Source organism: Marmota marmota, unplaced genomic scaffold, assembly GCF_001458135.2.
Source record: "Marmota marmota marmota unplaced genomic scaffold, marMar, whole genome shotgun sequence".
In the NCBI taxonomy this organism is placed as follows: Eukaryota; Metazoa; Chordata; class Mammalia; order Rodentia; family Sciuridae; genus Marmota; species Marmota marmota.
The window spans coordinates 51804871-51831237 of record NW_026000229.1 but is presented as its reverse complement, the minus strand read 5'-3'; the positions used below and the strand labels follow the sequence as shown (position 1 = coordinate 51831237).

The 26367-nt window shown below is 32.9% G+C and overlaps 2 protein-coding genes and 1 long non-coding RNA gene across 3 annotated transcripts in view; 2 read left to right on the top strand and 1 right to left on the bottom strand.

The window, feature by feature from the left end:
* Nucleotides 1-7003: 7003 nt before the first annotated feature.
* Ap5m1 (adaptor related protein complex 5 subunit mu 1) lies at nucleotides 7004-25917 on the bottom strand. The gene is made up of 8 exons (XM_015480920.2): nucleotides 25599-25917; nucleotides 20940-21585; nucleotides 16250-16477; nucleotides 14524-14663; nucleotides 13936-14021; nucleotides 13730-13848; nucleotides 10474-10570; nucleotides 7004-8038 (listed from the first exon to the last, which is right to left on the bottom strand). The coding sequence occupies exons 1-8, from the start codon at nucleotides 25670-25672 to the stop codon at nucleotides 7956-7958; spliced, it is 1473 nt and encodes a 490-aa protein (XP_015336406.1). The 5' UTR covers nucleotides 25673-25917; the 3' UTR covers nucleotides 7004-7955.
* LOC125613325 lies at nucleotides 7077-19683 on the top strand. Its single transcript, XR_007343860.1, has 2 exons — nucleotides 7077-7187; nucleotides 19639-19683. It is a non-coding gene; the product is annotated as an uncharacterized LOC125613325 (long non-coding RNA).
* An 84-nt stretch (nucleotides 25918-26001) lies between the features above and the next one.
* The window catches only part of Exoc5 (exocyst complex component 5), a 70502-nt gene continuing 70136 nt past the window's right edge, over nucleotides 26002-26367 (top strand). Inside the window, exon 1 of the mRNA XM_015480921.2 lies at nucleotides 26002-26354. Within this exon, the coding sequence (XP_015336407.1) occupies nucleotides 26328-26354 (27 nt within the window). The 5' untranslated portion in view covers nucleotides 26002-26327. The remainder of the gene's footprint in view (nucleotides 26355-26367) is intronic.

The following is a 26367-nucleotide window of genomic DNA, read 5'->3' as shown; positions in this document are numbered from 1 at the left end:
TACTATTTCTAAAATATAAAAATGATTTCAATGGATCTCTTTAGAAAGATAAAAACTAAAATTCTTTCTAGGTTTTTAATTACTTTCCTATTTTCCCAGTATAAATAATAAAGATCTATTAAACTTTTAAGGGCTGGGGATGTGCCTCAAGTGGTAGCACGCCCACCTGGCATGCGTGTGGCCCGGGTTCGATCCTCAGCACCACATAAAAATAAAATAAAGATGTTGTGTCCACCGAAAACTAAAATATATATATATATATATATATATTTAAAAAAAAGCTTTTAAATGTCAGATGGGCAGGCTTGTTAGTAACTATCTTTTCCACTCTCAATTTAATCTTTTTGAGGTAGATTAAGGTAATTGTAGCTCTCAAAAGTTATGACCCTAATCAGATATCTTTTTAATGCACATATTATATACTCAATTGGACACTAGTCAGTAATTTCACAATTGCTTTTAGTTTTTGTGATTCTTAGCATATTAAGGAATAGGATTATTTCTTATGCATTGTAGATCCTGGGAGGAAAGTTACACAAAGGATGTAGAAGTAACTGGAAGGTATATTCAAGAAAAATTCAAAGAAATGAATGTTTTTAAAAAATTGGTTCAATTTCTAGAGAAAAAAAATCTTTAGAGGGGCTGGGGATATGGCTCAAGTGGTAGCGCTCTCGCCTGGCATGCACGCGGCCCAGGATCGATCCTCTGCACCACATACAAACAAAGATGTTGTGTCCGCCGAAAACTAAAAAAAAAGAAAAATTAAAAAAATTAAAAAAAAATCTTTAGAAGAGAAAGCACTATTTAGTTTGAAACTTAAAATATTTTGGAGATAGTTGAAAAACAAGTTTAAGGCACTTATTTAAAGTGTACAAGTGACTCATTTTTATTATTACTCATGCACTATCATAGTCTGGAGAGCAGCAGGTTGCTTGAAGATGCCACAAATATTCTTTGAACACTTCAATAAACACAATGTAAACACTCACTTTAATAATGTTTCCTTTGTCAACCAAAACTGAGTGCATTTTTTCCCTGCCCCAGGCTGAGCCATGACTAGCTGTGTAGCAACAGCAGAGTGCTAAAAGAATTTTTCAACAGTAATTTGCTTGTTCTAATTTACTTTTCAAGGTTGATGATCAGAATCATTACGCTGCTTGCAAAAAGATCTATTTCTATTAATTTGATCCAGTCATTCCTCTTGTTCTCATCATATTTAGTTTCCCTGGCAGCTTCACCAAGTAAGTTAATTGAATCAGAAGTGCCACCAGCACTCCAGTTCTAGTTTCGTATACAAATGAATTTCTATGTCCTTTAGAAACAAATCTGCTACTCCCATTGAGAAAGTATGGGTTTCACAGACATGAATGACTCAGGTACTTCCACACTATGGCGATGAAAATGTTGCTTTTTGCTCTTCAAATATAAATATTCTTTCTAGTTGGTGGACAATAATACCAACAATAATATTGAAGTGCTATCTGTTCAATCCTTTTAAAAAAATAAGATATTTTAAGATGTTTTTTTAAGCCTGAACACAAACATCACTCATAAACCCAATCAAGAAACTGAAGTCTCACATAATTTTACATGATGCATGTGGACAAAGCAAGGCTTATTCCAATGTACACTATTCCAAATGCAACAAGAAATAAACTAGCCTCAAAATCTTTAAAACATTTCAAAGTACCTAAATGTTTTCCCAATCTTCTTTCTGTGAGAGAATGTGTTATCATCAAATATTTATAGGACCCTAGTTAAGTGACATGGAAAGCTCACAAGAATCACATTTACACTAAACACAACAAAACATGTACAGAAAAGAAACTCCTCCTTCAATCACTGGCAAATTAAGGGTTAACAATATAAATTGGATCATGCATGCTTTGAGATTAGACATAATGGGCTCTGCAATTTTGAAAGGGAAAAAAATCACAGGCTCAAAAATAGACATAGTCATTAATTATCTCTTTATAACCTGCAGAGGGCACTCAAGTCCCTTGAAGGAAAAGGTAAACATTTTAAGAGGGATAATAATAATTTGAACATTTTCATCATTATGTATTTACTAAATAATTTTTAGAGAAACCATAATTTAAAAGAAGGTCATATAAAGGAAGCATACAGTTTGACTTTAAAATTTTTTTAAAAATTTTTTCTAGTTGTAGATGGACAGAATGGCTTTGTTTTATTTTTACATGGTTCTGAGGCTTGAACCCAGTGCTTCATGAATGCTAGGCAAGCACTGAGCCTGAGCCACAGCCCCAGTATTTAAATGTTTAATGCATTATTCAACATGCAGATTTTCACTTCCTACTGGAAAAATGGCAGCAGGTAGTTTCCATTCGTGCACATTCATCAATCTGTAAATGCTTGTGCATGTGTTCTGCCACTACACTGACGTCAATTACATAGATTAGCCAGGTCCTTAGAGAAATCAACCTGGATTCCAAAGTAACTTGCTTACAAGGCAGGACACCAGTGAGATACTCATGCCAATTTTTTTGCTCCAAGCAATATGTGGACAATAATATTAACTCTATAAAACAGTTGATGAGGAAAATTAGAAGCTAGTTGAAAAGCTTTTAGCTCTTAAGAGTTTTAACCAATTTGTAAGACTAATCTCATGAGATCCTTGACAATTTTCATTTTAATGAAATTTTAGTTAATTAATGAAATCCCTTCATTAATTAACTAAAATTGTGTTTGGGAAGATATTTAGATATTTTACTTTAAAATATGTTTCTTCTTCTGACATAACATTGAAATGTTTCACAGGGAAACCTGCCAACTCAGACACACTAGCATTGAATGCATTATATAAATACATACACTCATACATATATGTGTACATAAATATATTCTATGAAGGCATATTTTAAAATACACTGCAACGTTTTATTAACTAGATACTTAGAGCATGAAATAGTTAATTATTAAAAACACTTGTTTCTCAGAAACAAAGCCATGGGATCCTGTATTCCTAATGCCATCTTATTATTTTTTCTGATCCCCAATTTTGTTGTGATTCAATAACTTGCTACCAAAAGGTATTTAGAAACTGGTTATTAAATTGAAACTAGAGAAGGTTGGTTTGGCATAAACTTAGATATAGTTTTTTTTCTTGCATCATTGCAATTTATAAATTAGAACACAAAAAGGTTTAAACCAAAAAAAAAAAAAAAAGTGTTAAGAAGCGGTCTGAACACAACTTGTGTTGCAAATTGCTATTAGGATGATGAGCAATTATAAAACATTTCTAAAACTGCTTTATTTATAAAAAGAAAATTTATCATTAGTAAAAATTTAATCCTTAAAAATAAATTTGTTACAAAATACATAAATACATTTAAAGGTCTTGTAATATACTTCGATAAATCCTCTAATTTAACATCTTGCAAAAAAATACTAATGTTAATAATAATTTAAAAAAGTGAATTGAGAAACATAGCATGAAAAATCTTGACACTTTTTTGTCAAATTTCAGAGAATATTTCAAAGTTTACATTTATGAGAGAAGAGGTGTCCAGAAAAATGAGAAAAAGGCAGAAAACATTTAAAATAATTAATATATAGTATTTTGGCAATATTATTTACCTTTCTTTTTGAAAAAATCATTCTGAAAATGAATGCAATTTTTTAAATGGGAATATAACAAACTCTCCTAAAAGAAGAAAAATTTAATAAGGATAGCTTTCAAATCAGCAATCTTAAGATGGATCTATGTATTACAACGTTTTCCCCAACTGGATTTCTTCACCACATACCATGACATTTTCTAGTGGCGGTGGAGGTGATGGGAGGGGTGAGAAACTATGCAGTTTAAGGAAAAAGAAGCATTTTCCTAACTGCAGTTGTAGCCACTCCTTTGATTTTTAAGTTATCTCAGGGCCAGTAAGTATACACTCTTAATACATGAAACAAAATAAAAAGCTATACTTGGAATGTATTCTTTGTTTCTTCTTTCTTCAAAGCCTATGCTTCCTAATATCATTGTTAGGTAAAGCAAAAAGAAATGTTTGTTCTATTACGTAAGAAATAAACTTCATTTGGTATTCAATTGACTTTCTAACTTAGCAGACAGGACTTTACATCTTCAAATACTGAAAATAAATTGCATTCTTGGCCCTTGCTTTAAAAGGTTATAGAGAATAAACGCACACCCTGGTAGTGTTCTAGTGATCTCCCTAATCTCAGTTGCACTTTGTCAGAACGAGGTAACTGGTAGTTAAGTGAAATACCCTAGATCAAAGGGGGATTAATCACCAACTGAATCCTTGCTGAATAAACCTGTCATTCAAGAAAATTATTTCCACTGAACTTAGCAGAGGATTGAAGGTATTTGCATAACAGGGACCAACGTACTTCAGCCAGGTTAAAAGGTTCAGAATTCATCCCATGTTTAGCTTTTTGCCTCCTTTTCCTTTCAGCAGCCTGGTACAATGGTTTCTAATCTGATAATACAGCTAACTATCTAAATGATGTCAGAACAGGAAAGTATTGCAAAGTTTGGATGAGGGATGGATCAATTTCACTTTCAGTAACTCCTAAATCTGATTTGTTGGAATTTAAGATGTAATCCTAAAAAAGTCCCTTAAACCTGAGGACTGTTTATTAACATCCCTTTTTTGACCTTTGTCTTAGGAACAACTATTCTGCTGTGGCAGCAGTCCCTGAAGGTTTTGGATAATTCCACCTACCTACTTCCCAGTGGTAGCAGAGAAATCTATGAATGTATATGAAGTATTAAAAATACTAGAACCAAAATGAGAAGACAAATATTAACACTTTTTTACTATGCACAATGTCTGCTGTTAAAAATCTTAAATCACACAATGTATAAAACTATAATAATTTAAATATAGTGGAAGTATTGAGTCGTCATGAAAAATTTTAAATATTTTATTAGGCAGAAAGTTTAATAAAAATAATAAAACATTCTCATAAGAATTCCTGATGAGCCTATTTACTTCAAACTTGAGTTGATTATTTTAAACGTATAAAATACCACCAGGATATTGCCTAACTTCAATATTGCTGACTTTAAAAAGTTTTAAAATATTGTTTAGTAAGAAAAGTTTTTACCAAAATCACGAACCATCTTTTCTGGAGTTCATTTTCAGAAATTTAGCTATTTTTCCTTTTGCCTTTGGGATTTAGGGAAGAATAATTACCCATATGATAGACATCAGATTTCGTAATCATATTTTGGCACTAAAAGGGAATTTAGAAATTTTCTATCTAGAGCAGGACTGACACCATCCAAATCTTTCACTAGAAGTAGTTGCTCATATTCACTGCAAATGCAAAGCATCTTTCGAGTTAAAAAATGCAAAGAATAGTTATCAAAGAAAATGAATAAAATCCGTAGTGAGATAATTTTTTAGAAAATGATTGAAGTTTTAACCCAAGAAAGGACTCTTAGAGTGTCTTATAGCTTAGAATAAGAACATGTCAATCACGATTAAGCTTCTGGAATCGGAATCCCTTTGAAATGCAGCTGTTTCTTCTTTAATTGTGGCAGAGGACTCTGAAGAAAAGAAAGGTCCAGCCTTAAAGATGAGTAAGGAATACAAAATAGCTCAGGATTAGTTGCGGAGTTCAAAGGTCGCTAATTACACTAAGGAGTTCCCAGACACAGGGAAAACATTAAACAGGTCACCTACCAAACGGGAAACAGACTTTGTCTTCAGAAATTATCCTGAAGTGACAGGTTCCTAGACAAAATCAAAAGCATCATAGTGTGCCCAGCTGATCTTGAAGGGATGAAAACATGAGTTGGTTTAGTTCTGTAGTCTTGCTGGAATGGAATGGCAACAGATGGCATGGGGTTCTCCATCATCTCTATACTTTTCCAGTACTCCTCAGATTTTCCTTAGTTTTCTATAAACGTCAAATCAAAGTCTATTGGTTTTTCTAATTTGTTCACGAAGAAAGTTTTGCTTAAGGAATTATTATGTTGAATCTCTGCCTACTCACTAGATAAATGCCTCTTGCCTACCTTAGTGTACTTTGCTAATAAGAATTTGAATAATTGAAATTTCCAAATGGCTCTATTAACACAAGTACAACATTAAGCCTTGAGTTGAAGAGACATAAATAACTTATGGGGAAATGTTCTTTCAAAAGGAAAGTTTTTACTACTGATTATCTATGATTAAGCTACAATAATAAGTTAAAGTCCTGGTCAGACAGTTATTCTTCTTTGTTACTTGGGATAATTTTGAACATAGAACTTTATGTATGATAATGCTTTGCAGAAAATGAGGGTTTATAATGAGTAGGATTGACCTTAATTAAAAAATCAAACTTCAAATCCTAAGTTCATATGCACTATCCCTTCAAATTATTATAGCTCTCTTTTGAGGAGTTAGCAGCTTTTTCTAAGCCTTTTCTGAGAAGATTCATTAAAAAACAGAACCCAGAATATAGTTGAATTGAATATTAATCTGTAATGCATATTTTTTATAATGCTTTTAAATTCTATTCTGTAAAAGAACTTTGACATGAACTAAGTTCTTAGGATCTTGAGATTACTTTTTTCTTGGTCATTTGGAGTCCAACTTGACAATGAACTGCTCTGAAAACAGAATGTCACATCTAATTATAGAAACAGGTAGAGAATAAAGAATATGGCTAATGGTTTCTGAAAAAATAAAAAAAAAAAATTATAATAAGAAAATGAGAAAGACAAATTTAAAGAAAATACACTATTATGTAAGACTAAGAGTAAATAATACTCTACCCACAGAAAGGTTTTTGAGTTTTTACATGAATTTATTCATTAATGGATTTTAATTTAGTACAATAAGGAAAAAGCAATATTATATCTACCTTTATCTTCAGAAATTGGCTGAAGACATTATATAATTGCAAAACATTACATTATTCTGCAGGTATCCCACCCATCTTTATTTTTTAAAATATACTTATAGACATCCTAAGCAAAATGTTTTTATGGCAGATTAACAAGCTTACTTAAAAATAAACTCTAGAACAGGGATAAATAGAATTATGCAGATTCTTTATTAGTCAATGGGATAGTTCTGATTAACAACAGGTTACTATTTAAGCAAGTCTCCTTTGTCTACATTGGCTGATTTTTCAAGAGATTTATAGTTGTTTATAATTTGGTTGCTGATATTCTATACCAGCACAATGTACTGGGAGATAAGTATTTTTTTTTTGTACTGGGGATCTAACCCAGGGACACTCTACTACTGAGCTACATCCCCATTCTGTTTTATTTTAAGACAGAGTTGCTCTAGATTGCCAAGACTGGACTCAAACTCATGATCCTCTTGCCTCAGTCTCTCAAGTCTTTGGGATTACAGGTGAGTCCCACCATGCCTGGCTTAGTACATAGGTTTGAAAGAACAAATAGTTATCTTACATGTCAGGTACAAACCATTGGAATGGCTGCCTGAAGCTCTGCACTGAGAAGCCTGAGCTCTTACCCAGGAAGGCTCACAGTAGGAAGAGGGTTGTGATTGATTAGCAGTTATCTGCTATAGGGGTGGGAAGGAACATGTACAGCATGTTGACCCAGGATGAGTCTTCAATAAGTCAGAGTGAATCACGAATTCTTTGTATTCTGAATCACAGTGACAGAAAACGAAAGGGTAACAAACACAGGAGATATTAGCCTTTACAACAATAATATTATATAACAATAATGATATACTATAATATAATATATAATTATATATTAATGCTATGATATATAACATAATATGCAATATATTATAATAATGTTATGACAAAAATATCATAATATATTATGACATTCTTTCAAACTATATCAGATTAAAAAATTTCAAGTATGAATATTTTATAATTAAAATCCTTCAGATTTTTTCACTTACAGGTTATATGAATACACAATAGATATAAAAACTATGATTTCATTTATGCTGTGTTACTATTGTATAAATCCCATTTAAATATTAAAAAAATCACAGTAATAATGATCCATAGGTTACTGGAGCAGGGGCTTTAGAATTCCAGATGTAATAATCAGAAGACACTAGTTTCCGGTCTAAAAAAGGAAAAAAAATTAATAAACAAAAAAAATAAACTATTTCATCTTAGCAAAAAAACAGGAGAGCAAAGTCATGATTTTTTTGACATTGTTCAGTGCAATCATTTCATGGCAATCCTTTGAAATATTCATTTTAATTTTATTTTATCAAGGCTTTATTATTAATTTTTACCACTTAAAAAATGTAAGCTCTTTAAATCTTTGAACAATCCATCTTTAAGCTTACATAAAATATCTCTTATTGATGCCAAGTCTGTAAATTTTTTCCTCACATTTCTCCTAAATACTATTTCTTATGAATCATTAATTGTAAAATATTTAATTTTTTTGTTGGTTTCCCTTCTCTAACTTCTTCACCACTGTCCTGATTCTGGTCATCTTATTCTTTATTAATTCAAAGTGTCAAAGATGTAAACCAACAATCAACTTTCTAGCAACATGATAAAAAAAGTGGCTTTGCTGGGTTTTCATTATAGTTCTGATCAAATGTAAATAGCTTTGCAACTTTAGTCAAATGGCAATCTCTTTGAACTAAACTTTGCTGATATGTGGAATTGAGATAGTAATGCTTCTTTGGATTTAGACTCAGGCAAATTATTATTATTGTGTATATGTATATCACTAATTATTTAATTCAGCCTTTTCTACCTTTCTTCTTAATAATGCAAAGAATAGTTTGATCCTCATTTCTGCCATCATTACTAGCTACGTGACCCTCTGTTTCATCAGTGTCCTTATCTGTAAAATGGAGATAACTCTATATAGGATGCTGTGAGGAGTAATGAGTTAGTACACATAAAATAGAAACTATGCTGAGCACCTAGTAAATAAAAAATATTAGCTATTAATGAAATTAGCATTATTACTATGCTATTTTCAGAACAAAGCTGTTAATTGTGAATATAGACTTTATTGCCAAGATGATGACAAAATAAAGATTTCACATGGCTGCACAATTTGGCTGTCACTGTCTGAAATAACCAGAGTTAGGAAATAAAGACTAGTTGTAATGATCCATTTAAAATGAGCTCTTTCAATATTTTGCATTAATAAGCAGGTGTATTAGTGAAACTTATTCTGTATTATGCTCTCTGAATATTACATGTTTAGTTAATCCTGACAAAATACTTAAAATGTTCTAATTATTAAAAGACAATATATAATATATATAATATCTCATAAATATTTTAAAACATCGGTCTATTTGTACTTAGGCAAAGATACTGGTTGTCCAATATTATGCTTTCATAAAACATAAATGCACTATGAATACTCTTCTATGAATTCATTTAAAAAATACAAACAACAACAACAAAACTGATGAAAAAATGAGGGAAACCCCAGGGAGGTGAGAAATGAGCTTTTTCTGGTTTTACTAGATAGAATATGTTTCTGAAATTCACAAGAAATTGCTTAGATTCCATAGTTCCAAGTTCTTTAATTCTTTTGAAATATTCAAATACAAAGTCTTGTCCTATTCTTTTTATTTTAGGGACCTTAATTCTTAGTTTAAAAAATATTTATTTAAATACAGAAATAATTTTTATAAATTAGCATCATTGTTATCTAAATATATACATATAATAGCTTTATTCTCCTCAATTTATAAGGCAAAAGGTTCTCCTTAACTTTATCTAATTATACCTCATTCTAGCTACTTTTCTATATCAGCCATGTGTATTTGATCTGAATGAAATAATTTTGAATTCATTTATAAATTTCTTTTTGTCTAGCTATGTTTTCATATAAAGTATACATATATGTATGTATAAGATATATATACATATATATATTTCACAACCAGTAAATCCATTGAAGACAGTAAATCATCTTTACAACTTGCCTAGTGGTAGACTAGAGAAGGTGGGAAATAGTGTTTATTGATTATAATATTTGCTAAAAATTACTTAAGTTTTTAAGTAATAATCATACTTACCATCTATTGAATCTATATTATATGCTAAGTGCTTGATCAGTATAATCTTACTTAAACCTCATAACAATTCTAAGGTAATTTATTTCCACTTTAAAGATAAGAAAACGAAAACTTCAGAAAGTTCATTGAAGCAACACAGTCAATAAAATGTTGGAGCCATAGCTTGAATCCTTGTTTGTCCAATACCAAAGTATGTAACCTTGTGAACCACCTTTAAATAAGAGTTTATTATAACCAGAACAAAGCAAATCTAATTTTATACTAAAGCCCATCCCATCTTAATCCTTGCTATTCCAGATTCTATTTTAAACTGGAAAAGACTGAGGGCCATACAAAGTTCACAAAGTGTTACGCTGGGGTGGATAAAGTCAAAATTTTTACAAATTGGGATTATTCTCCAATTTCTAAATTCTGTTATATTTTAATTTTACCTTAGGTAATAACAACACACCACCATTTAAATCTCATTAAGTTAGTTTGAATCTGTACAACTTACATGAACTTATTTTTGGTTTTCCAGATGCGAAAACTTGAACTGAATGTTGATCCGCATAACATCCGGTGAGTGTGTAATCTAAGATGCTAAAATGAAGCTAGGAAGAGAAATGTACTAAACTGAAGTGATTAGTTGGTAAAAATGATGATCACATTTTTTTCTCTTGATATGACTTTAAAAAATTCATCTCACACAGTTCATAAAATAAAAATCATAAAATATTGAACTTCAATTATGAGTATACATATGTTTAAATATGTACACACATACTCTCTTTCCTTTGCTCTGAAGCCATTTCTTTGTAAGTCTTCCATTATAAAGTGCTTAACACAAACCAGGCACTTCACCAATATGGACTCTAATCCATTCAGTATCATTTTACAAATAAGGGAACTGAGGTTCTGAGATGAAAGCAATTAATATCCCAATACGTAAGCAGCAGAACTGGCATCTGACCTCAGACACGGCTGACTACAAAAGCAGATGTTCCTTCTGCTAGGTTGTCTAGTAAACTACATACTCTCTTCCTATCCCAAGGGCTATGTGATTGTGATATATTTTACATCATAATTCTTTTATAGGTGGGAATATATATACCTTTTAGTGAAATAAGAATGTAATTACTAAAACAGAAACATTAGCTTATCTGGTCTTTGGAGAGAATGAGCTGCACTACTTAATTTTCTAAGAAACTGAAATTTAACTCTTACAGAATTGAGCTTAGAAATTTTCCCTTCCCTCACATAAAAAAACTTACAAAATGTAATCAATAGTTCCTAATTTCATTGATAATGTGAGGTTATCACTGTAAATGCCAATTATTATACTGTACTATAATAGAGTGAGGCAGTAGCTTCTTTGAAGATATGATGCCTGAATCAAAATCACATTCACAGAAAAAGGTTTATATCTTACATAGTTCTAGTCTCCTTTTGCTGTGGTTCTCTTCATCTCTGCTGTTAAATGACCCTGATTTTGCAATACCATGTTATCTTTTCTATGCTTTTATTTTTGGCAGTGCTGGGGATCAAACCCAGGATCTCATGTGTGATAGGCAAAAGCTCTACCTTATATTGATTTTTTTTCCTTTCTTCCCTGTAAATTTCTCCCATTTTTCAAGTTTCTTCTTTAATTGCTAAACTTACTGATCACATGCATATGATGTTATTTTTAAATCTTAACATATTATTCCTGCTGCAACTCAAATAATTTTTTATATGTATTTTTTAGTTGTAATTGAACACAATATCTCTATTTTAATAATTTATTTATGTGGTGCTGAGGATCGATCCCAGGGCCTCTCACGTGCGAGGTGAGCGCTCTATCACTGAGCCACAACCCCAGCCCCTCAAATAATTTTTGATAGTACGGGGTTTATGCTTGCTTGTTCAGTGTAATTCTGAATGCTGGAAGTTATTTATGACAAGGTTGACTTCCACACGACTAAGATAACATAAAACACATTCAGTTCGTTCACTGAAAATAAATATGAATTGGAAAGTGGTTAAGTGATGGAAATTAACAGAAAAATGATAATATCTACCTTTGAAGAACATGCAATGTGGTAATACCCCACATATTTTTTTCTGAAAAATTAGGACCTTTTATAATAATCTTTGAAACAATGCTAATAGATGTAGTTGAAGACAACATGGGGAAAAAAACCCAAATTATTGCCAATATATTTCTGATTTCATCACCAATTCCTCTAATTGCCTTTATGGTCAGATTTCAATCTCCTTTGATAGCATTTTACTTTCTTGTTACCTTTTTAATCACCCCATTAATTTTCCTAAATGGTTTTTCTGAATCTTTACCATTTTTCTTATTTTTTTCTGATCTTAATCATTTCCACTACTTCAACTATTTCTTCTCTGTAGGTAACTCCTAAATCCTTATATGCAGCTGAGCTTTTCCTTGAGAAATCAAGTTTTAGGTTTTTAGCTATCCACTGGACACTTGAATTAAGATATGTTGCTATTATCCAGTATCATATATATAAAGCTCACTCTTTCCCAATGTTTTCAATATCAATACTTTAATTCATGTATATTCACCCATTCAGAAATATTTATTGGTAGATAATGGATTAGGTCTTAGGGATAAAACAATGGATAAATGAAATTCATATCGTCACTGCCCTCTTGAAGGTTCAAGTCTGGTTTAAATGACATACTTTTTTGAATAACACCATCTTTTTTTAAAAATTTTTTTCTTAGTTGTTGATAGATCTTTATTTATTTTTTAAATTTATTTATACGTGGTGCTGAGAATTGAACCCAATGCCTCACACATGCCAGGCAAGTGAGCTACCGCTGAGCCACAGTCCCAGCCCATAACACCATCTTTTGACTTGTTATTTTTTTCTTGTCTCTATATTAGTGACTGAGATTTTACAATCAGTATGGCTTAGAGTAGCCCATTCTTTTTCTTTCTACTGATACAACACTAGTTCAACATCAACTTAGTACCTTTCATGTGCCACATTAATGTAACTATAAAATATTTTTGATGTCCTTATTTTTTCTCACTTATTTCCTTCACATTCATTGCAGATTAATATTCACAAAGTATCACTTTGTACAAACCACTCCTCTATTAAAAAAAATATCCAAAGTTTTTATAAAAGAGTCACACCTTCTACATTTCAAACCTAAATTATGCAGTCAGTCTTATACAGTATGACACTTTTTAGCACTTGATCCTAAGTGTGTCTTGCTTATTCTTCACCCCTTTAAGTCTTTTTAAATTAAATAAATACAGTCAATCTTCAAGTTTCCTTATTCATGCTTAACTAGGCCTCAGAGTTTGCTTTAACTCTACTTTCCCTTGACCACCTTGGCCAGAAAGGCTCACTTCTTCCTTCAAACACCAAAAGCAGTTAATTGATGTGCATTATTGAAAAATCCATAGAGAGTAAAGACTACATTTGACATTTTTCATGAATAAATTTTTAATTTGATGATTAAATGCTGGGTAGTTTAAGTTGGGTTATTTAGATGTATTTAATGATCTTAGTTAAGTTGGGGTATTTAAGTATATTTAATGTTCTCCCTTAAAATTTATATTAATCAAAATAGAAAAATGACTAGTACTAACCAAAAAGAATAAAACAGAATCTAAAAAAAGCACTTAGGCAGTCAAAAAGCACAGAATTAAAAACAATTTGCTGTAAAACATTAAAAATCAATAGGTAAATGCAATTTAGAAACAAAGGAAGAAGTTCTGATGTAGTGAATCATGCAAATATGTTTACCTTTACATATGCTGTATCTCCAATACAAATCTGGTCAAATGGTTGTTTGTCATGGCTCTTGGCTCCAAAGGTTATAGTTCCAGAAAGACTAATTTCCATTGATTTGGGGAACTTCTGGCCTAAAAACACAAATTAACTATTTTAAAAAAAGTAGAGCCTATAGCAAATGAAAGGGAAAAAAGATCAACAAACAAAATCTTGCTCACCAATAATCCAGATCAGTAAGCTTTTCTCTCGAAATACTTCAAGCTGGCCAAAACTAACTTTGTATTCTAATTGTGTAATTGGACCTCTTTACAAAGAGAAAATAGAAAAAAAAAATGATCACAAATATAACAGCTTTAAATCAAATCTTGTTACAGTTACTTAATACAAAGACAGCAAAAAGGCAGATATGAATTCAAATTTGTAGAATAAAACAGAATAATAAGTACCTCAGAAAATACTAGAAACTGCATAAACACTTATGATATACATTTCATTGCTATTGACTTGTATGCAAAGTACAGTGAAATTGCTAGAGATAAAGCCAGTAGTAAATAATCTTCATGGAGGTTAACTGGTTTCTTTATAATTTCCTAACAAGTTTAACCACAAAAGTAAAGACACATTTAAAGGTATCTATTTTTATGATTATGTTTTGGTTCAGAATCAGCATTCATTTGAGTAACAAAATTATTTAGTTCTTGAAAAAATAAGGTAAAAAGCAAATACAATTTGCTAAACACAATTAGGGGACAGTGGGAATCTACTACAGAAGGCAGACATCACAACATCATGTTATTTATCCCTACCTATTGTAAAAAGGTATATGAGCTTCACAGAATTCAAAATTATTTTTCACACTTTCATGAAGTTTTAAATTAACTTTTATTTTTAGTTGTATTTCTTCTTCTTTCATTTGATAGAAACCCAAAATTGGTGGTACAGGGACCTGAAAACAAACATAAATTTTTATGAAATTCTCAGGTTAATGGGTCTAAAATACTAATGGTAATGGGGGAGGGAGTTCTTGTGTATATTATACACATTACATTATGTGAATGTGCATATATACACACACATATACAAACCTAATCATTATATACAGATCTGTCTATGATACAGTGAGTTACTCCAACTGTTTTGACAATAGCAATAATGGGTCTATAAAAGGACAGAGATTCTTCTACCCCTTTCTGTTCCTAGACGAGAAAAGATGCCTTATAAAGGGGTACAATATATTCTTCCTCCTTTTGCTCTTCCATATTCTCCTCTCCAAATTAATTGACCTAGAGCACAGAACATGTACTAGATATACTGATAACTGCTGCCCTGCCCACAGTTCCTGATGTTCCATCTGTATTCTGTAATTGCATTCTTCCCACGTTCCTCAACTCAGGAGTAACTCAGAAGTAGCTTGACTGGTCATCAATAACTGACTAAAGGAAAAAAAATTTGTAGCCTGGAGTAAGCCAATCATTCCTATTAGTACATCAGAAGTAAGACATTGCTTATATAATGTGGATCTTAGAGCTTTAAAATCTTATACAAGCATAGAAAGTTGAAAGAGGAGACAGAAGCAGAGATAAGACGATGTGGACTTTCAGTATAAAATGATTTTAATTTTTCATATCCAATATGGTCTGGGTCTACCTCTTTTCTTGAATGACAATGAAGACTGCCTATTGTCTTCTCAAAATAATTTTTCCTAACTAAGGTCTTCTAACATACTGATTGATAACTAGGGCAGAAACAAATAGCACATTATAGTAAAAAACAGTTTGGACTTTGGGATTCTGGAAAATCTGGGTTTAAATTAAAGTTCTGCCATTTATCAGTTACATGTAAAACATGACTAAATCATATCAAAATCTATTCTGTGAGTGTGGACTTCCTCTTAGGAATAATAATAAAAAAATTTCCCCGTCAACAGAAGAATGGATAAAGAAAATGTGGCTTCTTACAAGAAGAAGAATGTAATTGTGGCATTTGCAGGTAAATGGATGGAGTTGGAGAATATCACGTTAAGCAAAGTTAAGCCAATCCCACCAAACCAAAGACTGAATGTATTGAGATGTGAATCTAATTCACAATAAAGGTGAGGTAGCTAGGGATTAAACAGAGGGGAGTAAATGGGGGGGGGATGGAGGTAAGAAGAACAGTAGAATGAATTGGACATTATTACCCTATGTGCATATATGACTACATGACCAGTGTAATTCCACATTATGTACTACCAGAAGAATGAGAAGTTATATTCTATTTATATATGTTGTGTCAAAATGCATTCTACTGTCACGTATAACTAATTAGAACTTACTAAAAAAGTAAAAAAGCTTTTTAATGTTGTTACAGACACCAGAGATTAACAGGTAGTCTATTTGAAGAAATGAATCTTCATCTTCATCTTCATCTCTCAATTATTGTCTGGTAAATAACTTCTGAAAAATTCTTGTTTGCACCAAGTGTACAAATGATTGCTTATCAATAATATTTATAAAGATCAGGAAAGTCTCAAACTTTTCCAAGATTATTTACCTGGGAAGTATAGTAGCATAAATTGAATGACTCTAAAGGTGGAGTGAATGGAAATTTATAAGGCCCACTAAATGCAGAATCATTCACTGCATCAATGCTGCTAGAGGTCAGAATGGCAGAATCAAGAGAAGTCACACAAGGATGAACTAGAATATCTTGAAGTGGAGATCCATTGGTGGGGAGGTTCAAGCTGATGGTGACATTTGGCATGATTCCTTCTAAATCACACTGTAACACAAGCAGAAATGGATATTACCAAGATATTGGAAACATACACCTTCTATTTGAGGCTTTTCTGAATTTATCAAAGTAATTTCCCCCAACTGAACTTTTTTTTCTGCAGGAACTAATCTATTTGCTTTCTGTTTTCTGATACTTGTAAGATGCTACAGTCAGGTACCAAGAGAGCCTTCATATACCCCTCTGCTTATCACTATATCTCTGAGAAAGAAATGTTAAAAGGATGGGGATGTAGAATACTTGCTTAACACCATGCACAAAGCCCTGGATGCCTTTCCTGGTATGGGGAAAAATGTTAAATCTATTCACTACTCTACATTCCTTTTGTAATCATATTTTGTTCAGGGCTTCAATTTGTTATACCTCTAAAAATGTATCCATTTGTTTCCCTTTCATCAATCCATCTTCCATCAATGTCAGAGCTATCTTAATGAACCATAATTTTTATTATATTGTATCCATGCTCAAAATGTTTCATTGTTTGGTCCCTGTCTAACTCTTTAATCATTTTCCACCCTATGAACTCTGTTGTAGACATAGAGGATTCTTGCATTTCCCTGAATAATTCATATTGTCATACCTTCATATGTACCATTGCACGTGCTGTTTCCTTCAGTTAAAATGTTTTTTTTTTCCTTACTATAAACTTTAACTCTTCATGTCTAGCTCATTTTGTATGATGCCTTACATTCTGAATCATCACGTCTACAGCCCACCTGTGCCATGTAGATGCCTAGAACCTTCTTCCATACATGACTTGGGTTAGACTATCAGTGGGAGTTAGTAATGAGACACACAGAAGAAAGAAGGGAAAGGAAAGCCATTATTCTTAGGAGGTCGTGGAAACCAGATATGACAGTTTCACAGACCTCTCCCTGAACACCAGATGTAGCACATTCACAGATCTTTTCATGAATTCCACTTTGTGGTTGTAACAGATTGTGACATGGCAGCTTCTAAGACTTCTCTGTGAATTCTGGTTTCTCTATTTATTCTAGTCTCCAGAATGAAACTGTTACTCTTTCTGGAAGGTTGCAACCAGAGGAAGACTTGTATTTCCCAAGCTCCTCTCATACTTGAATAAGCACTAATATCTTTATTTCTAGATATCTTATAGTACACACTGGCCAATTAAACCATATTGAGCCAGGCACAGTGGCACAGCACTTATCTATTATCCCAGAGCCTCTGGACACTGACGCAAGAGGATCACAAGTTCAAAGCCAGCCTCAGCAACTTAGGGAGGCCCTAAGCAACTTACTGAGACTCTGTCCCAAAGTAAAAAATAAAAAGGGCTAGGGATGTAGCTAAGCATTAAGTGCCCCTGGGTTCAATCCCTGGTATGGGGGCGGGGGGAAAGGCCATATTAATATCTTTTTTTGGCTAGATGTACACAATATTTTGAGAGTTAGTGGAACTCAGCAGGCAAAATGCTTAGTTCCAAATGCACTATCATATACACCATCTGCACCATGCATTAATTATCTACCGACAATAGGTATTTCTCTGTACCTCTTTGTTTCCCCTTTGAAGCTAGTTCTTTGAAAAAACTATTTTTATCTCTAGTGCCAACCCCACTACTATGCATAGGAAATACTAAAAAATGTTTATGAGTTTATATCTTTTTCTAATTATTGACCCTACTTTAAAAAATACTAGGGGGGAGGGGGGAGGATGGGAAAGGCAGCAGAGCACAACAGACACTAGTATGGTAATATGTAAATCAATGGATGTGTAACTGATGTGATTCTGCAATCTGTGTATGGGGTGAAGGTGGGAGTTCATAACCCACTTGAATCAAAGTGTGGAATATGATATGTCAAGAAATTTGTAATGTTTTGAACAACCCACAATAAAAAATTAAAAAAAAATACTAATATATTTCTTTTCTAATGCTATACCTAACAATATGTGAATTCATTAATGTACCTGTTATATTTAAGAATTATACTTAAGAGAGAAAGCAGGCATTATGAATAGTATTAGATAGAATGAGTGTCTTATAAAGGTCTTTTGGTAACAATTACATTATGTCAAACTCAATTACAAACAGAAATGCTAAATAATCTTACTAAAATGCTTAAAAATATGTTACTGTTTCAATTTTTTTTCCTCCTTCAGTGCTGGAGCTTGAATCCAGGGCCTCATGCATGCTAGGCAAGTGCTCTACCACTGAGCTACAACTCAAGTCTCTCCAGTGTTTCCACTTTGAAATTATCTGCTTCTTTATTCTCTATATGTAAGCTAATAAGAATAAAAAGTAGTTGTGGTTTTTGATGGATATTTATGAAGATAATAAAAAAACATTTGATAATAAGTACTATTATGTTCAGTTTTTGATTATTAAATTATCCTGTAGCAGTCTAACACCCTTAAAGAGGTCAGAGAACCAGCATCTTATAAAAACCTCCAACGAATTATCCACTCTTCAAGCACTTAAAAGACCAGATTATCAGTCATTTACTATAGGATGAGGATATCCTTTCTAAAAGGGATGTGTGTATTACCCTTTAAATCAGTCAGGCTTATATAAATGTGAATTTTAAAAATACATGTTTTAAAAACAGAAGGCATCTAAGTGCTTGTCTCATTTTAAAAATGACAAATGATTCACAAAGCTGTGTGACGTTTCTGAAGATACATAGAAAAATAGTGGCAGAGTAAGAATTAGAACTTCAGAATTAGAACTTAATTAGTTCTAATTAAGAATTAGAACTACAGGCTTTCAGTGCATCAGGTTTTCTACTAGACTAAGATAAAACGAGGATAGTTATTTCCATTTATAATGGACTTCATAATAAAAATCTTCCTTTAAATATTTCTTTAATCTTCCCCATAAGCAATCTACTAGGGTCAGCTTATCAATCAGTGGAGACATTTAAATATTATTATATTAATTAGCATTTCATTATAAACAATTTATTCCTTGTTTATTGAAACAGGATGAAAAACACAGAAATGGTGAATTATCCTATTTTCATTATACCAAACTTACAAAAAAAAAAAGAAAAAAAAAGATTTTTGACTATTTTAAGATTTATGAATGACATAGTCCATGATTTTATGACTATTTACAATAGTTCTTTCTAATAGAATGAATATATTTTGACCTTGATAGAAGTACATTTAACATAGACAAAAGTTTTCAGTCATTTTTTTTTTTTTTATGGTCCTGGGGATTTAACCCAGGGACACTTTTACTACTGAGCTACATCTCCAGTCTTTTTATTTTTCACTCTGAGACAGGGTCTTGCTCACTAAGTTGCTCAGGGCCTCACTAAGTTGCTGAGGATGATCTGGAACTTGCAATCCCTCTGTCTTACTCTCCTGAGCTACTTTCATTATGATTAAAAGGGAACTGAAAAGAAATACCCAATTTCCCTGTCAGGACTATTCTGATTCTCTGTTCTTGAAATCTACTTTAATCCACAGGATCTACCTAGCCACTTAACATTAAAGGATGATGGAAAAATAAAGACATCTGAGAAAATTATTAATACATACTGATAAGAGTTTACTTGGAGGATTTTTATTTTTGGTCATTATTCAACATGGCATTAACCACCTGCTAACTCTATTAATATTTCCATTCTTTCCCCATCTTCTAACTTTAAACCACAGAATCTGATACTGATCTGTTACTTGTTTAAATAAAAAAAGAGCACTTCAAAATGATTTTAGCTATCATATCAGAGAATTAGTCAATTTCATGTGTTAGAGAAAATGGAAAATAGGGGAATTTTAAAATACGTTCACAAATTCTCTCTTTGTTCCAAAAAGTGGAACAAATCCCATACCTCTTATGATCAGACTTAGTGACTTGCTTTTAAACAAACAGAAAATAGTGGAAGTGATACCATGTGATCTTCCAGTCTAAGTAATAAAAATAATTATCTTCTGATTCAATCTTTTTCTCTCATATCATTTGATTCAAGGGGAGCCAGTCCCCAAATTGTGAGGACACTTAAGCAGCCTGTTTAAAGGTTCACATGTAAAGGAAATGAAGCCTCCTTCCAATAACCAGCACTAATTTGCCAGCCATATGAGTGAGTCAACTTGCATGTTCCAGCTTTCAAATGACTATAGACCCAACCAAAATCTCGACTCTTATCTCTTGACTTCTTCTACATTAGAAGTTCCCAGCTAATCCCCAACACCACAAAACAAAACAAAACAGAAGTTCCCAGCTAAGCTACTCCTGAAGTTATGACCCACGGGAACTATGAGGATAATAATGGGGCAATTCATCACATAGTTATAAGTAACTAAAATAAGTGGTAAGAAATACAAATAGAAGACATCAAATTTCATATGTCTATCATCTAATTATACCCTAAAGATTAAAAAAAACAAAGATATCACTTAACAATGTAAAATACAAGTAATAGAATTTTACTTTCTCCATATATGTTAAATGGTATGATAAAGCAAATACCCAAGAAAATCTCACCTTGCAAATGACTGCTCCAACAACTTGCCATGTATCTGCTATATCCTGTTTATCATATTGCATGGATTTTACCTTTTCAGTAATAGAAATAGAAACCTGTGGTTTTCCTTTGTATGTTCCAGCTTTCCAAGCTGGCTGTTTCTGTGGCTGTGACACAGAAGCAAAATTAATATTATCCAATGAATTCTGTAAGTTGGCATCTAATAAAGTACCAAATGGACAAGCCTGAAGAAGCAAATTAGGCAACTGGCTCAATTTTGTATTTAGCTCAGTATCATTTTTTTGACTAGAATAAAGAAAATCCTGTATACCAAAAAGAAGTTCCAAGCCTTGTGAAATTCCACTGATGCTAATTAATGGTGGATGAGGGGAGAGAGTTTGTTCAACAAGTGGAACACTAGCATATATCATGCCATTCTTCAGAAAAGCAACCACTGGCCAGAGTTCTTCACCTCCGAATGAAAGTCTATAGATGGTTGTTTTATTGATGTGTGTACAACTATCACGACGCTCTACAAAGTCCTTATCATCATCCAATAATCTAAGTTCAAAAAGGAGTGCTTTAAGAAAGGGACCATCTTCAGGAATAGGCACATAACTTGCTCCATTGAATACTTTGGCTCTCTTTTCAACGGTTGGATATCGTCTGCATTAGGAAAACAAGAAACATTATAAATGATTCTTTCAAATAAAATAAAAATGGAGGAATTAAGAAAAAACCCTAAAACACAAGCAAACAGGAATAACAATAAAACATAAAATAACAAATATACATACCCATAAAAGCCAAAATCCCCAAAACATGTTAAATTCCTATCAGAATAACTGTTTTACATTTGAGGTTGTTCCAAATGATAAAGTGTCATCTATTACTGAAAATGCTTAGTTATTTAATTTTTTAAATAGGTAAAGTACACCAATTCTAATTTAAAAATTTGTCAGGCACTCAGATTCCTTCTTGGTTGACAGAGTATATACCTAGACCATTCTAGGCATTCATAGAATTTTTTTTTTTTATTCCATCCTAGAGGAGTAGGACTAAAGAAGTTATTCAATTTACCCTCCGAAATTTTGGATCCACTAGTTAAGATGATATGATTAAAGAAATGTTCTATTCTACTTAGTCTATAGTGAATAACACCCTGAGTCTACTTGCTAAACTTTTTAAAAATACGGAACATTGTTTTATTAATAATAGTTTAACTCTATGGCTCTGGAAAACACTATTAAAAAAAGAAGTCTGAATATTCCTTTATGGTTTGCATGTCTGGGTTAAATGGTAAGTTAGTAATTTATTTTCTTTTTCCTTCTTTCAGGAAACAGAACAAAAGATGTTTTTGCTCATTTATAGAAATCTGTTAGTCATATTTTCTTAGTTTAAAAAAATGTATTTTTCCCTGTTCTTTCCTGCTCCACTTCAAAGTCTAGAATGAAGCTGTCTGTTAGCTACTGACTTTTGAGTAAATCATCTAACTTTCCTATGCCTATTTTCTTATTTATAAAATAAATGGGAGGCTTGGGGGTGTAGCTCAGTGGAAGATCACATGCTAGTGTGAGGCCCTGGGTTCAATCCAGCAAGAAAAATAAAAGGATGACAAAAATCAGCAGTTTTTAATCAAGAGTCAAAAACATACTTACATAAAAGTTTTTTCCACTAATAAAATTCTGATGTTGCTAATAATTTTTAAAAGAAAAATAAGTTACATTCAAAGTTAACCATTTATGAACAAACCTCACTTTTTAAAATTATAATGTATTTTCTTGACTGAGGAAGGGGAAGATTCAGCCAGCATATCATTTGTGATGCATCTTATTCTCTGTTTACCTAGAGGACAAAGTTTTTAAGTGTAAAAATTTCATGACTGAATGTAAAGATGGTTAATATGGGATCTTATACATGTCTCTCTATGTGTTCAATAAATATTTTGTTGGGTTACTTGACCTGTCATTTCAAATTTATTCTGAGCTATTTGTAAAACATGACTCAAACCTTAATTGGCCCTAAAATTAGGGATACAATAGCAACTGAAGCCAGACTTAAGCTGATACCATTATTATCTGGACAGCAAACCTTTCCAGAATCAAAACTAATTTTTGCTGTGGGAAATAAATGGTTAGATAGAGGAAAAATCACTTTTCTTATTAAATCTTAAACAATAGTTATTATCCTTTGTTGTACTAATTAATAATATGCCAAAGCATATCTCTTTAGTCCTAACAGTAATCCCAACAGATCAGGAATCTGAATAATAAAACGTTACCAATTCATTCAAATAATAGAGAACTAAAGTCATAGATGTATTATTTGGTCACTTTGCTGCTTCCATGGAATTGTTGAGAAGCTCAATCAAATATATCTGAGGTTTCTTCTAAAATAGTATTCTGAGCACACTGAGAAAACATTTTTTGCATGACTTCTTCAAGGAACATATTTTCTTAAGCAATAAAAACTTTCACTTCTATATTAAAATACACTACAAAGCCACAGACATAAAAACAGTATGGTACTGGTACAAGAAAGACAAAAAGAACTGAGATAGACCAATGTTTTTATGGGGGAACATAATAACTATTATTAGTAATTTCATCACTCAACAAATAAAAGATATACTGCTTTGAAGATGTTAGGAAAACTGGTCCATGATAAGAAAGAAATAAAATGGGATTCCTGCCATCTCTAAAGATGTTCTACAGATGGATTAAACTTCTAAATATAAGAGATAAAATTGCAAAATTCAGAGGAGATAATGTGGAATGATATCTTTGGGAAATAAGGGTAGAGAAATAGTTCAATAAATTCCTGAGGAGCTTACTACTCCAATTGCATTAAAATTAGTGATCTGTTTAACCAAGAACAACATTAAATTGACAAAAGATAAATTTAAAAATCTATACTAACAATGACATGAATTAGTATCAAGAATACATAGCAAACTCCTACAAATCAACAGAAAAAAACAGTAACTTTCAAAGGAAAACAAGGACGGGCATATATATGAGGCTATTCACAGAAGAGGAAACCCAAAGGACTAACCTTTATTGCTACACAGAGAAATGTCAATCAATTAGAATAAGTGTCAAGAAAGAACAGATACAGGAACCCTCACTAATCATTGGTGAGTCTCGATGGGTGCAATTAGCATTTTGAGAAGCAAATTAATTATTTGGAAATATTTATTCAAAATCAGCATATATATGCACTATGGACCTGTTTGATGATGTCTACTTGAGAATTGTTCAGATGGCTATGAATTGGAAGCCACTTTGTAGATTATCACTAGGGAAAGGAGATAGGTAAAATGTGGAGGTAAATCATGGAGTACTACAGAGCAAGTAGAAGCAACAGCCTAGATCTAGGGTACAATAGAGACACTAAACACATGAAGTTATTTAAACTTATATTAAAACTAAGCAAAATTAACAAGTGAGTTTCTCAGATCAGCCACAGTTCAAAAGCTCAATACCTACACATGCATGTGGCTATATTAGCCAACTCAGGTTTAGAACATTTCCCCTTTCCATCAATAGTAGAAAAATTCTATAGGATAGCGCAGCTCTAAATGAACACAAAGTAATATGATGTTTCTAACAGCACTGGGAAGTCTGACAAATGCAACAAATGGAAATCTAAAGCACAATTAATTATATAATTTGACAAATACATATAAACAAAAGGATAATACAGAACATGTAAGAGTTACCTGCTGGAACAGGAGAATGGCAGTTAGAAACAGGTAACCAAAGGGAATATATTAGTAAAATGCAGATATCCTGGATGAATAATGAGGCTGATGAACCATGGACCAAAGAATAATACTAATTTCTTGTGTTTGAGGTCCAACAACAATAAATGTAAGCCAAGTGTTCTGAAAGAAAATGGTAAGCTCCAACTCTGATGCCCTCAGTAACAAAAATTGTTTAGGCTGCAAAAGCAATGTCTCATATCTACATTGCCAATTACTTTAAAATTACATCCTTCTTTATCTGGCTCAATCTCATTTCCATCAGGCTATGTCACTATAGATGGAAGAATGAATAAATAGCAAAAAAGAACTCTAAGTGGTCACCGAGAATAAAAGGTGAAACAGATTACTTTCCCTAACATTTTACAATGAATTATTGTATACAGTTCTCTTCATAAAACTATCTTGATAAAATATGGAGAGTTGTAAAAGTGGGACCAGATCGCTTACACGATCTAAGAAAAAAGTGAATGCAATTTTTCATACTTCCTTTTCTTCATCAACCGGAACTAGCAATGTGTTTAGTAATGACACAAAAAAAGATGAAAATAAGTCATACTGCTTAGCAAGGATTTTTTATGAGTTAAAATGTCCTTGATTTTATCAATGAGAGTCGAAACTTTTAAAACGTGTTTTTTTCCTTTTTCCTTTATCATCTCTGTATCAAGCCTAAGCAGATGGAGTTAATTTTAAGATGCAATAATACTTATACTAGAAAACGCATGTAATAATCTGTCAGGCAACAATTCGTTTTATTTTTACAACAGTATAAAATATTCACTTAATAGGCAAAACAGAGGTTAAGTAACTTGACCAAGATCATTCGTGGCAGACCTGGGATACAATGCATCACAAAACAATGCTACATCAATGAATCTTCGATTGATCATTCCTGGTGATTCAGATTTGCATTTACCTGGAGAATCTCACGGTGCCACAAAGTGGAGTTCCTGGTTCGTGGCGTATAAGCCACACTGCCCGCTGGGCCATAGTAAGCCACTAAAGCATAAGCTCAGCTCCTTACCAAAGTCGCCACCAAGGAACAGCGCAGACCGGCTTTCTCCGCGGGATTCTTAATTGAAGTCCCGAGATTCGCCCTGCGCCACACACGAACTCACTAGAGATGCTGGCTCTTTCAAGGGAGGCGAAAAAAATCTCTGATTCTATCCTGGTCAAAGCATATCACAAAAAGTTCTAAAAATCCGCACCTAGAATCTTGAGAAACGTATCCCCAGCAAACCCAGTATTTTCTTCCTCTAATTTCCACTTCCGGGATGGTGGCCCGCAAGGATCAAGGTTCCTCACTTGCCCAAGCACCCAGCCTCTCTCCGGTTCGCCAGCCGCTAGCTTCCCTCGCCTGCCCCTCCCGATTCCTTTCGGGCGCGCGCAGCTCCACTTCCGGCGTATGAGGCGGTGACAATGGGAGCGGCGCGGGCGGCTCCGGGAGGCAGCTGACAGGCGTCTGCGGCTCCGCTTCATGGCCGTTCTCTCGCTCAGCCTGGGTTCTGTAAGGACTGGGGAAGCCCGCGGCGGCTCGGAGTTGGAGCTGACCAGCCAAGCAGGGAACTGTGCGCGGCGCCGCTGAGGCGCAGCATGTGAAGAGGAGACGGCATCCAGCGCCGGGCGAGCCTCTCAGCCGGCCGGGATGGCCACGACAGCCGAGCTGTTCGAGGTGGGTCCCGCGT